Genomic DNA, 15,277 nt, shown 5'->3' on the forward strand with positions numbered 1-15,277 from the left:
ATAGGGCCCAATTTAACAGCCATAGTGAAAACTAAATAAATCAAAAAAAAACAAAATTCCTTAGATGATCAAATAAATTGTTTTGATTTTATTAAATGCAATAATATTCAAATTATATTAAATGGAATATAAGGCATATTGCAGAAAAACTTACCCAATGAAAATGATGAAATCGCACTGCAGATGTAGATTGACCAATTAGGTTGATTCAGTGATGGTAACTCCGCCCACCAGTTAGAGGGAGATTTGGTTGAACTTGGAGAAAGATGTGTTTTTCCGCAGAGAAACCCTGAAAAGAGAAAATATGAGAAGTTACTGGTTAAAACCTAAATCCGAATTGTTTAGGAACATATATTGAACGAGATTTTCTGATTTAAGTGAGTTTTGTAACGAGTTATAGACTTTGAGATCGTATAAATCAACTTTATATCAGCTGCGTCATATAGTTTATATCAGCTGCGTCACACGGAGGAAACAACATTTGTTGAGTTGTTTACAAAGGAATTGGTGAGTTCAATATTCAAATTGAATAATGTTTTGTTGTTTGAAGATAGACTAATAGGCTACTGTAAATGTATTTTGTTTTGTGCATGATTTATGTTCGTAATATCACTTGTATGATGTTAACAACTAATCTTGTGATCTGTTAAGTGTACAATATTGAATTGAAAATCATTTCAAGGTTGTCATGATTTAATGTGAGTGAATTAAGTTGCTGTCCGGTTATGTGCAGGCCGGGTTTTTTGTGCTTTTTGAACAGTGTTCGAGTTACTGAATCGCTGACGCTGAACTGCGTAGTCGAGGAGAGAAACAGATGGCGGGCCACCCAAAGAGCGGAATGGACTGAAATCTCGTGGATTCACGTTGGATAAACTGGTTGGATACACCCTTGAGTTTTCTTTCACGCGTTATATTTCACAACTGAGCAGACAGAACATTCTAACGCTTGCTCACTGAATGAACTGAGCGCTTTAGGGAAAAAAGAACGTTTTCTACTGACTCTTCCGTTCCCATAGAGACTTTCATAGCTCATTCGCAGTGTATGGACATTTCAATTGTATTCACTGTTCATGTGATGTGTTCTGACATTGATATGTGAAATTTGAATCAGTTGATTCTTTTCATTTGAGTGAGGTATTACCTGCACATTTGAATTGTCTAGCATTCAGTAACTTTGATATAACCTGTGGAAAAGTAGAAAAATAGTTCTTAGTTATCAATTAAAGGGAAGGAAAGAAAAAACTAAAAATTCAGAGGATTTATACCAGTGTTTTAAAGGGGAAATTTCTCAAATTTGAATGTGATGTGTTTTGTTCTTTAGCTGTTTTTTTTTTTCATTCATTTCTTTCTCAATTTACGGATTTTCAAAGGGTAAAATTATTTGAAATTTGAACCTGATATTCATTTTTTTGTATTAGTACATTGTTATTCTAAACTGATAAAGTATCACACAGGTGTTACACACCGCTGTTCTTTGTAATCAACAGAATAAAAATCCATCATAAAGCGTCAATTGGTGTCCATCATGAGTTAAACACAACACAACGCAGAGACAACACTGTTACACATGCACTGAGACAAAAATGCATTTGCCCACCTATCAAAATGTAGGAAAGAAGGTGAATAAGCCCTATTTCAAAAAAACGGTGGAGTGTTCCTTTAAGTTCTTCTCGTGTCCATGTTCATTGTCGGTAATTGTGGTTAGCACACACTGTTTGTGTTGGATCACACTGTTTCACTGTGTTAACTAATTGTTGTTTAGAATAAATCATCTTGTTATTTTTTGTATCCATTGCCTCCATCGTCCTTTTTGAGAACCACAGCGTGACAATATGGTTCCATTAAGAACATCTATGGAACCTTTAGTGATGGTGGTGAAATGAAGCTTTGTGAAGCACTGGGGCCTTTCCCCCTCGACTGTATCATAAAATGGTTCATTACTCGAAGCTTTTCAACACGTTGCACAATAACGACATCTTGTGGTCAAAAGGTGGAAAAGCTGCCTTTCTGTCCCAGAAGAATTTTTTCGTTTAATAAATCATTTTGTGCTCTGTAAACCACAAAGCAATACAATTAATCCTCATAATTAATGTGTTAGTGTTGATGTAGATCTTATGCAATGTATGAACAAACAACTGTATGAATTAATTTATGAAAAAAAAAAAAGTATAAATGGGACAAATGAACTTGTACAGAAACAGTTCTTATGAATCTATTTTGATCAACAAATGCAGCCTTATTCACATAAACTTAAGCCTCGGTCCTAATCCTACGAGTTCATAGGCAAGGCTCATGTAGGCATAATCAAAATAAAATAAAATGAATGTGGAATGGTGAAGTGCTTGTAAACTGGCGAGGTGACATTTTATTTTGTGGGTAATTTAATAAATTAAAGTTTTTTATTAAGGAACAGGACTTGTTCAACAGTGCGAGGGCTAAGTCTATGTCTTTTTTTATTTATTACTACCGAAGAGCATGACACTCGAAACCTGCTCAAGGGGTTCACATTATTTTTGAATCTGAATACGAAGCAGTCACGTGACTGTGTGTAGATAGAAACGAAGCTTCGGACGTCACCAATCACGTGGTTATGGCAAAACGAATCAAGCTCCGATACACTGCTTCAATGTGTGATGTTTTTTTGTTTTTGTTTTTATACAAGTTTCGAAGCCTCAGTGCCGAATGACACATCATTACCTTTCAATTCCACAAAAGGTTCTTTATAGTCAAAAAAGTTATTTAGATTTTTAGAATGTTTTTTACAGTAAGAATTTTTTTTCTTTTTAAGAACTGTTCACTGAAAGGTTCTTTGGGGAGCCAAAAGTGGTTCTTGAATCGTTGTGAAAACCCATTGGAACCTTTATTTTTAAGAGTGCATTAACATGTAAATGAGAGCAGATGTCATGAGATTCAATAACTTGAGTGGCTTCAGATGTATGCATGAGTTACATGGTCCACAATTCTGACATATTTATGATGCTTTTGAAAAGATTCAGTCTCTGTTTATTGTAACTGCATGTAACATTTTTCCAGATTGTAAGACTTGATTTTCCTGCCAAGACAATAGCTGAGATAAAACGCACTCTGCAATAAAGCAATAAAACGCACTCTGGAGAGAAGACCTCAAAGAAAGAGGTATTTCACGAAGTACACACTCAAAAGAAAAAAAAGAAAAATTTTGTTAAAGTAACACACATATTTACCACCAAAACACTATTGTGTTGCGTTTAATTAACTTAACCTGAATAATTTTCCAATACTTAAATATCAATTTAATTACAAATTACATTTAACTAATGTAAAGGGTTTACTTTCGTGATTTAAATAAAAAATGGATGTGACGATTTCCAGCGTAGGCTATTGGATGAAGACGGCGTGCGAAGAAGGTGGAAAGGTGCATGTCAGAGCTAGAAGTATCAGCGAGGTAAGAAAATATAAAGTTAATCTAAAGGCAAAGTCTTTCATTTCTGTTAGCATTTCGGAAAGTCTGTTCTGGGATGCTTTTAATACATAAGGGTAAGTGGCAGAGCAGTCTTTGGGAACCTGTAAGCAGAAAACCCCCATGCAGTGCTGTGTCAGTGTCTTCCCAGGTCTTGCACTCGGAACACACTCACACACACACCACTGTGTACTGTCAGGTGCATTTCTTACTCTAGTATAGATCAATGTGGAGTTTGGTGTTACCTGAAATCTCCATCCAGGATAGATCAAACTGAAGGCACTAATGAATGGAGCATGGAGCAAATCGTTAAGGAGACCTTCTGATTTCTGTCTATCACTGACTTACTGTAGCACGTTGCAGCTCGTGACTATTAAAAATGACACTTTTTGTTATGAGTCAGCAGAGAGCGACCACTTAAAGGTAAAATAGTTTACACTGCATCCTCTGACTATTTCAGAACTTGCTATTTTATGTCCGTGAGCTCGTGATATTCGGCTGACGTACAGTCTCAAAGCGATACTGGGTCCCTTAATGAACGAATAATTGAGAGTATGAGATACCCAGAATAATCAAAGATCTAAATTAAATCATAATCAATATTTTCTAATAAGAAACACAATCTAAATTTGATAATCATTTGAAATTGGAGTCAGATTAAGTGCAGAGCTAAACTAAGATTCAAAACTAAATTCTACAAATTGAGTGAACTTCACAGAAAACTGAAAAGACACACGCATTATACCTTCGCCCACAACGTTGGATTCCATCATTGGGCCAATGGATGGCCTTTACAAGACTTCTCATTTTGTGTTCTGTAGAAGAACGTCTTACAGGTTTGGAATGACATGATGGTGAATAGCTCAGGGAATAATACTGAATTCATGTTGTAATCTACAGTAACCTGGTAATGTTTTGCGAGATGACAAAATGGCACAATAAAAACCAACAAAAAATCAATTTTGACAATTAAAACATCTTTTATTGCTAGTATAAGTGTCATCATTAAAAAAACAATGCAAAACTATATCAACATATAAAACTATAATTCAGTGAGACATTTATATATATAAATCAATTCACAGTTTATTAAACAAAAGCATGTTTTCACATCTGATACCTCACTTATCACCAAGAGATGATAAATTAAATAGAAAATTCTATATTACAGTAGTAATAGTTGAATCAATCATTTCCTTTAGTTGCTGTTTGTGAGGTTCCTCTTGTTAATCCTGCAAACATGAAGAGACATACAGTACATTACAATCTGAAGGATGAAAAGTGCTGCAATGTCCAAGTTTAAAAGTATGAATTAAAATGATTCATTAGCATGATTTGATTTCACTTATAATAGATAATAAAAGTAAAACATCATCATAGACAAACGTACTCTTCCTTGAGAGAGATCACCCAGTCTTCACTAGGATTGAGACACAACTGTACTTTCTTCAATGTAGCACTGCAAGAAAACAAATGTATGATTATTTAAAATCTATTATTATTTTGAAAGACCACTGTAAGGAAAAAATACATAAAAAGTGTTGTTTTAGTAAGATTCACACTCACATGATCTCCTCATTTTTGCAGTGTGGTCCAGCAGGAATCACCTTCAACGAGAGTATTCTTCCAGTAGGAATTGGTCGGCCTGAATGTGTTTGAATGCACTGGCAGCGCCTGCTCATTTGAGGCATTCCTGCAGTGACAGAGAGAGAGAGTTGGTGTAAATATCTGCAAATGAATTGATTTAAAACACCGTTATGAATGTTATATTCTGCTTACCTTCTGTTGTGGACAGCAGTGCAGCGGTGCAGATCAGAAACACGAAGGCTATTACGGTGAACTTCATCATTCTGAATCAGTGTTGTGCAGAGAAATGCCAGTAAACGTGTGAAGTGAGCGTCTGCTGTAGTCTAACACAGGCCTGCACTCTCCCTTTTATAGAGAGAGACTCCCACACGACACGAGAGTGTGTTGCGCAATCACGGTTCCCGACTAATCTTCTCTTCCAAGGAACTCTATCTTTCTCGCTCTCGCTCTCAGTGGCTATTAATCTATTGTAATTTCCGATCAAGAGATTATAAAAATACTTCTTAACCCTACGAAGCATACTGTATTATATTTGAAATGATACTTTCTGAGGCCTCTAAATCATCATCCTGATCAAAACTTTGCTGAAACTTGCAGTTGCACACAATCTACCACAGTCCTTCTGTCGTCTGATTGATAGTTCATACTTTTTTGGGTAAGTTAAAGGCCTTTTAGTGTAATTGTAAAAATGTCCAGCTTCAGCTTGTGGTTCTTTTTTTGCTGTGAAATCTTTACTGATTTTTATAAAGTAAAAGAATAAGAATAACTAAGCAATTTAGCTTTACTTGAACTACAAATGTAGCTTTGATCATAAAACTAAGCATTTGAAAATCATCATATTATAAGACATGGAGATATCAAGTGAAAACTGATATTTATATGCATTTTATGTAAGTCTGCAATACTGTTATAAAGATCTCATTCATTTACATTAAGCTTTCAGAATTTTGAAATAATGTGAATGTTGACCTCACGTGCTATTGGAATTATCTTAAATACAAGTTTCCTAGTTGAAAATTGGACGTGAATACCCTCTCAAGTAGTATTTTTCTACAGGGAAACTGGGATCATTTTGATACCCGAGTCATAAACTCCCCAGAAAAGGTATATACTTTTATTTTGAATCCATAGTTCATCTATTAGTTAGATTTGTCTGAAATTACTTATGTAGAATACATCTAGCTTCTAAGCTCATACACACATTTGTACATACAATACAATACATACAATAATTCTGAAATTAAAATAAAATGACAGAAACAAATGAATGTCTTAATGCGTTTCTAGAGCAAAAGTGCATAGACCAACATTTAAGAGTAATACTGATGTTGTTAGAAAAAAGAATATGTAGGTTTCATAAGATCTGGATCCAAACTTGGATATGAACGATCAGACGGGTAGGCCTACAGCCGAGCGTTGCCACGATAGTGTTCAGTTCTTAGATCACGTTGAAGATGAGGACTAGAGCGGTCAGCTAAGCCAGTTTCTTGCAAAGTGTGCACTATGCCCCCACAGTATGGATCATGAAGATTTCTAATGGGCCGATACTCTGAACGCGAATGACAAGTATGTGCATTGCAGGAGAATGACTGAAATCTCGAGGGGGGTAGAATGGCAGATTTGGCTGCAACAACATGGCATCATTGCACTGCAAATAAGGAGGATTAGACTGACTCTGCTGCGAACCACGGACATTAGCAGCTCGGCCAGGAATGTGTTGCGGTGAGTCATTCGCACTATTAGGAGGTTCAGTATACTGAGATGTTGACCGGCCTGAATGTAATTGGCTACCACTCAGTCCACCTACTCTATTTAGATGATTAGTAAGATCTTCAATAATAGCATCTCTTTATTCAGACTCATGGTCCATCCACACAAAAACAATACAAATACAAAAAAAAAAAAAAAAAAATACACAGCACAAAGTTACAAATGACTCGCTTTTAAAAGACACTTTTAAAAGATACCAGTGTTCCCAAAACTGAGACATGCAACGTGTGGCACTGTACCTAACATTCACCAGCACCACAACAACTTGATTTTCAGAATCATTCAGCCGACGAATGAACCTAAACATCGCTTTTCGCAGGGCAGACTGCAGTGTGTCAACTCTAGTGCTCACAAACAACTCACTTGATGACCATCAAGACATGTGTGCAGGGACTCATCCCTAGGGGGCACCGATGGCACGTACTCAGATTGACCTGGATTTCGATCATCATGATGTTAGGCCAACATACTTATAGCCATCGGTGTAGAAGATACCCCAACTTCCGCACAAAGAGATTGCCGTGAAGGTGATTAAACATGTAGTGGAGCTAACACAGGAGAACTAGTGATTATATCTGAGATACGTTTCACATCTTGCCGCTGCTGCTTGCTCTCCTATCTCATTTCACGAATACACACGAGAACATCAGCATTCATTACCGTATTAACCTGCTCATCTGCAAATGTGAGGTGCCTCTGAGGATGACTAACCTCATAGTCCTGAGGATACAGCGGCTGTCGAATAATTCTGTGTGGGCGAACCACCTCATCCTCTACCATTCCCTCTCTGGGTCTGGATGATCTATGTGATGCAAATAATGTTTTCTGTGGAAAAATCCTTTCCAAATAATGGTCTAGTCCTCCTTTCTGCTGCACGCTGAGAGACTGAACAGAGCAGTGGTCATACAGAGGACATGAGAGAAGTTCATTTTCATCATTTTATCTGGAAGGATAAATCTGCCAAAAGAAGGAACTAAAAAAACAAAAGGGTCAGCATTAGTTTAGTGGCGTAATGCATGAAGAAATATTTGTTAATAAATAAAAATTCAAGACAAGTTTCAGCACATGAGTGTTTAATGGACGCCACTATGACTTCCTTGCATGCAGGAGGAAAGTCATTTGATAACAGTCAATGAATCTTCTGGTATAGTATTACATTAATCATTTATGTACAGAAGTTCAGTGGAAGATATGCAAGTAAAAAAAGGATGATTCTTGCATGATTAATTATTGTAAAATCACAATTTTCCCAGGCATCAAAATATAAATAATCTCAGCTCTTTCTTATGTTTTTCTTACTTGCTGCTATAAATATCACAAATCACAGTGGCTCAAACTGTATCTGTGTGTGTGTGTGTGTATGTATATATATATATATATATATATATATATATATATATATACTTTGAAGAACGATTAAGCATGGAGCAAGATTTGTTTTACCAACGTTTATGTTACATCAGTCATTCACGCTACAGCTCGGCTAATGTATGCGCTGTTATTGATACAGTTTCCACATGTTCACCACAATAAATTAGAAAAATACTCTGTAAATAAATAAGTACAAGTAAAATAATGGGTTTGTTGATGGACATGCACTTGTTAATGCTGATGGTGAGGAATTACAGTTGCAACATCTCATAATGTACCTCAAACTGAGTAGTGTATCACTGAGAAACGTCCTGCTCGAGTCGTCCTTGTGATGGAGGTTCAGGTTGAATAACTAGTTCTTTCAATGTTTCATCATCGGAGTCGCGCTCAGACAAGCCTCAGGACAAGCAGAGCTGACGTTGTTATGGTAATGTTCGTTTTTGTTTTCGCACGCTGTACGCCAGTAAACCAATCACAACAGACTGAGCTGTCTAGCCAATCAGAGCGCAGTAGCTTACGGAAAGGCGGGATTTAGAGAGATTGATTCATCTGACGAGTCGTTTGAGAATCATTGAGAATGTAGTGATGTGCAAATGTATATTATGAGAAAATGAAACAGTTGTGACCTTTGATGCATGTAAACCTGTTGTAGGAGACTCCAAAACAACATTAGAAAACTTTAAAATAGCATAATAGTGGCACTTTAATGCTATATGTAAAATGTTTCTCAAGTGAACATGCAAATGTGTTGTCAAATTCTAATATTTTAGACCAAAGGGGTTCAGATGACAAAAAACTTTGGGAATCCCTGAAGTAAGGAATGACACAAAATCACAAGGACAATGTACACACTGCATATGAACACTATGAACATAAATGGATATGAAATCTTGATTTGAGCTGAAAAGATGTGAGAGATGTGAGATGATAAAACAGAGAAATACATATTTAGCTAAAAAATCTCATTCTGATTCTTATTTAGCAGATGCTTCTTTCCAAAGCGACTTAAAAACGGAAAATATCACAAGCAATTTGTCATGAGAAACAACAATATTAGCAGTGCAAAATGCCAAGTTTAAAGTATAAGGCTATTAGATTATACACAAGCAGGAGCAGATAATTGAATAGGTGTTGGATATTGGTTGTCAGTTATGCAAAAAAAAAAAAACAAAAAAAAAAAACAATTGAATTGCAGAATGCCACCAGTCACCAATCAATTAAGTATTGACAGAATCATAAATGCACTTTTGTCTATTATTGTCTGTTATTATGTGCATTGCACTATTTGCACAATGTACCAAATACATTGTGGTTTAATCTAACATACAATTAAATTAGAGGTAACAGTAAGTCAAGATACAAAATGAACTGAATCTGACCACCATGAAGGCCGATATCAAGGAGATGTGCACTAAAACATGGATTTTAGTTCAGTGACAATCTGAACTACTACACACAATCTTACTACAAACACACACAGCAAAGTTCAGCCTCAACTCCTAAGCAGGCCAAACCAACCAGACTATCTGATGCAAACGGTACAAACCAGAGTCACGAGCTGTCCAGAAACTCTCAACCCTTCGATCTGACTGGCTGAAACCTACACCACTTCCAGGACACATGCAGGTTTTTATTCTTTATTATAGATCAGTGTCATTAACACATTTTAAAAAGCGAACTTTGGAGGTTGGCAAGATCGAGTCACTTTTCATTTAAGGTGCTTAATAGCAAGCCGCCTAAACTGGATATTCATGAGATGAACTGTAGAGTATCAGTGAAAAATAATTAGGCTAAATATTGGTTTTGGATGAACAGAAAAATTCTGATCACAAAATTAAAAAAATTGAATGCCGCTATACGGCATGTAAAAAAAAAATCAAACTGGGATCAGGAGTGTGATCCTGAAATGAATTATACTTTTACAGGCTAAATCACTACTTCTCTCACGCTTTAAATAAAGGTTCTTTATTGGCATATACGTGTCACCACGTTCATTGTCACTGTCATCGTCTTCTTCACTGTCACTGTCATCGTCATTGTCTGCACTACAGTTCCCATGATCCCCCTTGACACACACCTGCACTTCCTTCTCCATTACCCGCACCTGCCAGTCATCTAGTCATCATCGTGTTATCATTGTTCTTCAGTGTATTTAAGTTCCTCTCGTGTCCATGTTCATTGTTGGTAATTGTTTGCGGTTAGCACACACTGTTTGTGTTGGATCACACTGTTTCACTGTGTTAACTAATTGTTGTTTAGAATAAATCATCTTGTTATTTTTTGTATCCATTGCCCTTGAGAACCACAGCGTGACAGAATTACCGACTGCCCTATATGGATGAACGTGCAAAATTCATCGGCGTGGACCAGGAGAGCCACGATTTGTTGAGTTTCACAAGGGGGTTTGTTCGGTTAGCATTAACCAGCTATTTTTTGTATCCATTGCCTCCATCGTCCTTTTTGAGAACCACAGCGTGACAATACGGTTCCATTAAGAACATCTATGGAACCTTTCCATTCCACAAAAGGTTCTTTATAGTCGAAAAAGGTTCTTAAGATTTTTAGAATGTTTTTTACACTAAGAGAAAAACTGTTATTTTTAAGAACTGTTCACTGAAAGGTTCTTTGGGGAGCCAAAAGCGGTTCTTGAATCGTTGTGAAAACCCATTGGAACCTTTATTTTTAAGAGTGCATTAACATGTAAATGAGAGCAGATGTCATGAGATTCAATAACTTGAGTGATTTCAGATGTATGCATGAGTTACATGGTCCACAATTCTTACATATTTATGATGCTTTTGAAAAGATTCAGTCTCTGTTTATTGTAACTGCATGTAACATTTTTCCAGATTGTAAGACCTGATTTTCCTGCCAAGACAATAGCTGAGATAAAACGCACTCTGCAATAAAACGCACTCCGGAGAGAAGACCTCAAAGAAAGAGCACAGTACACACTCAAAAAAAAAATAAAAAAAAATATGGGAAGTTTTGTGGCACTGTTCTTTTTACCCAAATATTGTCTGTTAAAGTAACACACATATATTTATTTTACCACCAAAACACTATTGTGTTGCGTTTAATTCACTTAACCTGAATAATTTTCCAATACATGAATATCAGTCACGTGACCTCTTACGTCATCCACTCTTTTTCCAGTTGACTGCCGCCATCTTGAGTACCTACCGAGTACTGTCTATGGTACTGACAAGCATTGGCTAGCTTGCTACGATTTACAGCTTCGTACGGATACAGTAAATGGCTTCGAAAGACAACATTTCTCACCTCGACTGCCATGAAAAGAAACGCTACTTTGAAAAAATATCATTGTTAGGGTGTGATCCCTACGCGATACCTGATGCGTACCTCCAGCCTCTGTCCGCTGCTACCAATCCTGGCATTCAATTATTTATATATATATATCTAAGTATATATATATATGTATATATATATATATATATATATATATATATATATATATATATTGTTAAGTAAACATGCAATTTATTCTATTAGAACGCCTCATATATATGGGCTGATATGATATTAATCACCATTGTAGTTTTAGAAGTGAAATATATATGCAATTTATTCTGTATTAATCGGTGACCTTCATATATAAAGTATGTATGTTATTAACCACATTTATAACCTAGTAAAATAGAGTGTTATATAAGAAAAGACACTGTAACTTGTTTTGTAAAAGTCTTTTATTTGTGAATCTGGATTATTAAGGAGAGACAATGCAACTTGTTTGGTAAAAGCCTTTATTGTGAAATTGTTTTACAATGGAGACAATGGAGATGGTTTTGCAAAGGTCTTTATTATTGAACTGTTGTGTTCAGAGAGACACTGCAACTTGTTTTTGTAATAAACTTTTTATTGTAATAATGCGTGCAAGAAACGACAATAATGTACTCATGTTTAAGCATTTAATCAATAGATAGAAGTAACATTAAGTAGTGAAAAGCATGTAACTTAGCAAAGTAGAAATGGCAAGCATTACCCGTTTGATGAGGAGCATGAGACGCAGGAGAAAGGCAGAGGGTCCAGAGCAGCAAACAAAGGAGAACAAAGGAAAGAGCTTTATATATGGAGTTACAAGGGGGTTTCCAGAACGGAGGACAGTTCAACACTTCGGATTGGACAGATTGTCTGTAAAGGACTGTGCGGAGGGTGTGTGGACTATAAAAAGTATTGTAAGGAATGTCATAGTCAGACGCTGTTTCACCAAGGATGGCCTCTCCGGTGTTAGATGCCTTGCGATTGCGCCTCATGAAGATGAAAGCTTGTAAATTATTTAGTTTTGATTTACTTTTATTTTTATTTTATATATTAGTACCTTTTATGTAAACTAGTTAACCTGTATTTAATAAAAATTACATTTAATTGAAATTAAGAAGCTCGCTAGGGCTGTCGCGATAACCGCAATATCGCAGTACCGCGCTACTGACAAGCCAACCGCAGAGGAATTCAAGTAACTGCAGCAACCGCGATATTCACGTGTTTTCTTTTTTCATAAGGCTATACCCTTCTTGTTTTGAACTTCGTGCATGTGTATTGAATGTTAAATAATTTAATAATGATAATAAGACGTGGTGATCATGGTTTTATCATGGTGATTTGTACAGAGGCTTCGTGGATTTGCACTTAAGCCTAAACAGACAGTGAATGAGAGAGATCGACTGAGCGCGTGCCATTACCTGCGTCTGTCTTTGAGGTCAAAGTCATATCCGTGAAAGGCCGTGTCCAAGGAAAGTTAAATATTTGTCCTGTCATCCTTTTAACGTTTAAAATAAAGGGTATTTACCATGAATGGCATCAGCGACAGCGCTGGTCAGCATCCACAGCACGAGGAACTCGCGGTCGCGGGAAACAAAACTCAGTGAGTCACGCATTGAATCAATGCCATTTGTCTCTATTAAGTGAAGCTTCAGCGCTATGCAACGCATTGCTGGTCAGCTGAGCCTTGAAAAGTGGAGCTCAAAGTTAAAAATTAACCTTGTTTCATTATTATCTTTTAATGAATCGTTTTTGAACGTGTTGTTGAATGAATGGTTTATGACTCACTCAAAGACAGTCCGTTGCCGTAACAACTGCGCGCTGAGTGACAGGCTTTCAATGCGCAGATACGCTGTTTAGTTTCGGTTTATTGGTTACTGAAAATGTACTCGTTTTTGTGCATGCTGACCACATCGTAACACTTATTTATATAGCAACAAATAAATAAAAATAAATAAAAATAAATTAATAAATGCGGTAAAACCGCATATCGCGCTACTGAGCCACTCATAATTACCGCAAGGGAAAATCCTTCACCGCGACAGCCCTAAAGCTCGCCTGCCTTAAGTCTCTGTTTTACCAAATATTGAGCTGAACTAAACCACGGAGCAGTCTTTCGACTGAATTGTAAGTATGCAAATTTATATACTTATTGTTTAGGACGAATTCGACTGACTATACCTAACCTGAGAATAAACAAAATAAGGTAGAAGGTGTCTATATTTAAGACCCAAATAAGGGGTTAAATTAAGCACCATAAAACATATATATATATATATATATATATATATACATATATATATATATATATATATATATATACATATACATATATATATATATATATATATATATATATTAGGGCTGGGTGAATTAACGCGTTAATCTTTGCGATTAATTTGAGATGTTTAACGCGTTAAAAATAATAACGCAATTAACGCAGCGCTTTTTTTTTTTTTTTTTTTTGCCTCGTTTTAATGATTTCCTGTTGCGGCTGCTATTGAAAGGGCCGAAAATATGCCGCCCCGTCCCTCCGTGATCAGTGATCAGGTTTCATTCTCGCGCGGCTTTCATGAGCGGGTCTTTTCCACTCCGTGTGTGCGACGCGATCTCCGTTCTGTGTGTGTGTGTGTGTGTGTGTGTGTTTGTGCGTTTGATTTATATTACACTGTGGGAACCAAATGTCCCCACAAGGATAGTAAAACCTGAGATCACCTCCATTGTGGGGACCAGCCAGCGGTCTCCATGAGGGAAATGGGTTAATAAACATACAAAATTATATTTTTTTGGAAATGTAAAAATGCAGAAAGTTTTCTGTGATGGGTAGGTTTAGGGGTAAGGAGATAGAATATACAGTTTGTACAGTATAAAAACCATTAAGTCTATGGAGAGTCCCCACAACGATAGTGAACCAGACGTGTGTGTGTGTGTCGGCGCGTCGCGCGCTCTGCTCAATGTTCTGCTCTGTAGTTAACGTCCCAAACGCTCGAATCATGTACTGATCACGCATTGGAAAAGCAAAGTCCGCTCAAATATCGTGACATTTCTGGGTAATAGACTTCTGTTTGCTGAGCTGGTATAGTCATGCTGGGCAACAATGGTAAAATGACCTGCTCTGATCACATGCTCTGGTAATAATAGCTTTGTAGGACTATAATTTATTGATAATTAATCAAAAAAAATTAAAAAAATAAAATCTGTTAAATTGATTATGTTGATTGATTATTATTTTGATTATGATTTTATTATTAATATTATTTTAATAGGGCTATTTTTTTCATGTGTTGTTTAATTTAATTAGGTGATTCTAAGTTTAAATATTGACGATTGAAAGCTTGGGGAAAATGCAATTAATTGCAATTAATTACAGCAAATTGTGCAATTAATTAGTTAATTTTTTTTTTAGCGATTCCCAGACCTAATATATATATATCGTTTAATGAGGCCTATTATATGTTGATCCGACTATTTTAAGTGTGTATTTAAATGGTCCAGGGGCAGAACTTTTGCCAAGCGTGTCAGAGGTTCTGGGTTCTAATCATAGACTGTAAAAAAATATGGACGTAGTGTCCGTGACGTCACCCATAGGTTTCTGAAGAGCATTTTTGAAGCCTAAAGTGGGCGGAGCCGGCCGTCGCCATCTTGGCCTTGCGTCACTCCCGGATAACAGAAAATGGGCAAAGAGGCGGGGCGTGAGTGGAGCTGAGGAGCCTGGCTATCTGAAATCACGCCCACTCGACGTGATCGAGTTAGCTCAGGCTGGGGAGTCTGCGACTGCACAGCGCCTCGCACTAAAGTGACAGTTGATGATGTAAAGCCAATTAAAAGTTC

The 15,277-nt window shown here is 36.5% G+C and overlaps 1 protein-coding gene across 1 annotated transcript; it reads right to left on the minus strand.

Moving 5' to 3' along the window:
• Window positions 1-4,403: 4,403 nt before the first annotated feature.
• Window positions 4,404-5,360, minus strand: cxcl8b.1 (chemokine (C-X-C motif) ligand 8b, duplicate 1). Its single transcript, XM_079867367.1, has 4 exons — window positions 5,219-5,360; window positions 5,006-5,132; window positions 4,830-4,898; window positions 4,404-4,671 (listed from the first exon to the last, which is right to left on the minus strand). The coding sequence occupies exons 1-4, from the start codon at window positions 5,286-5,288 to the stop codon at window positions 4,638-4,640; spliced, it is 300 nt and encodes a 99-aa protein (XP_079723493.1). The 5' UTR covers window positions 5,289-5,360; the 3' UTR covers window positions 4,404-4,637.
• Between the last annotated feature and the right edge of the window lie 9,917 nt (window positions 5,361-15,277).

This window comes from Squalius cephalus, assembly GCF_949319135.1.
Source record: "Squalius cephalus genome assembly, chromosome: 3".
NCBI classification, from domain to species: domain Eukaryota; kingdom Metazoa; phylum Chordata; class Actinopteri; order Cypriniformes; family Leuciscidae; genus Squalius; species Squalius cephalus.

Bases quoted from the DNA above. Each gene is read 5' to 3' on its own strand.
- cxcl8b.1 (XM_079867367.1), bottom strand. From the start codon at position 5,288: ATGATGAAGTTCACCGTAATAGCCTTCGTGTTTCTGATCTGCACCGCT. The intron at 5,133-5,218 runs GTAAGCAGAATA...CTGTCACTGCAG, and splicing joins ACTGCTGTCCACAACAGAAG to GAATGCCTCAAATGAGCAGG. The intron at 4,672-4,829 runs GTACGTTTGTCT...TCATGTTTGCAG, and splicing joins GTGATCTCTCTCAAGGAAGA to GATTAACAAGAGGAACCTCA.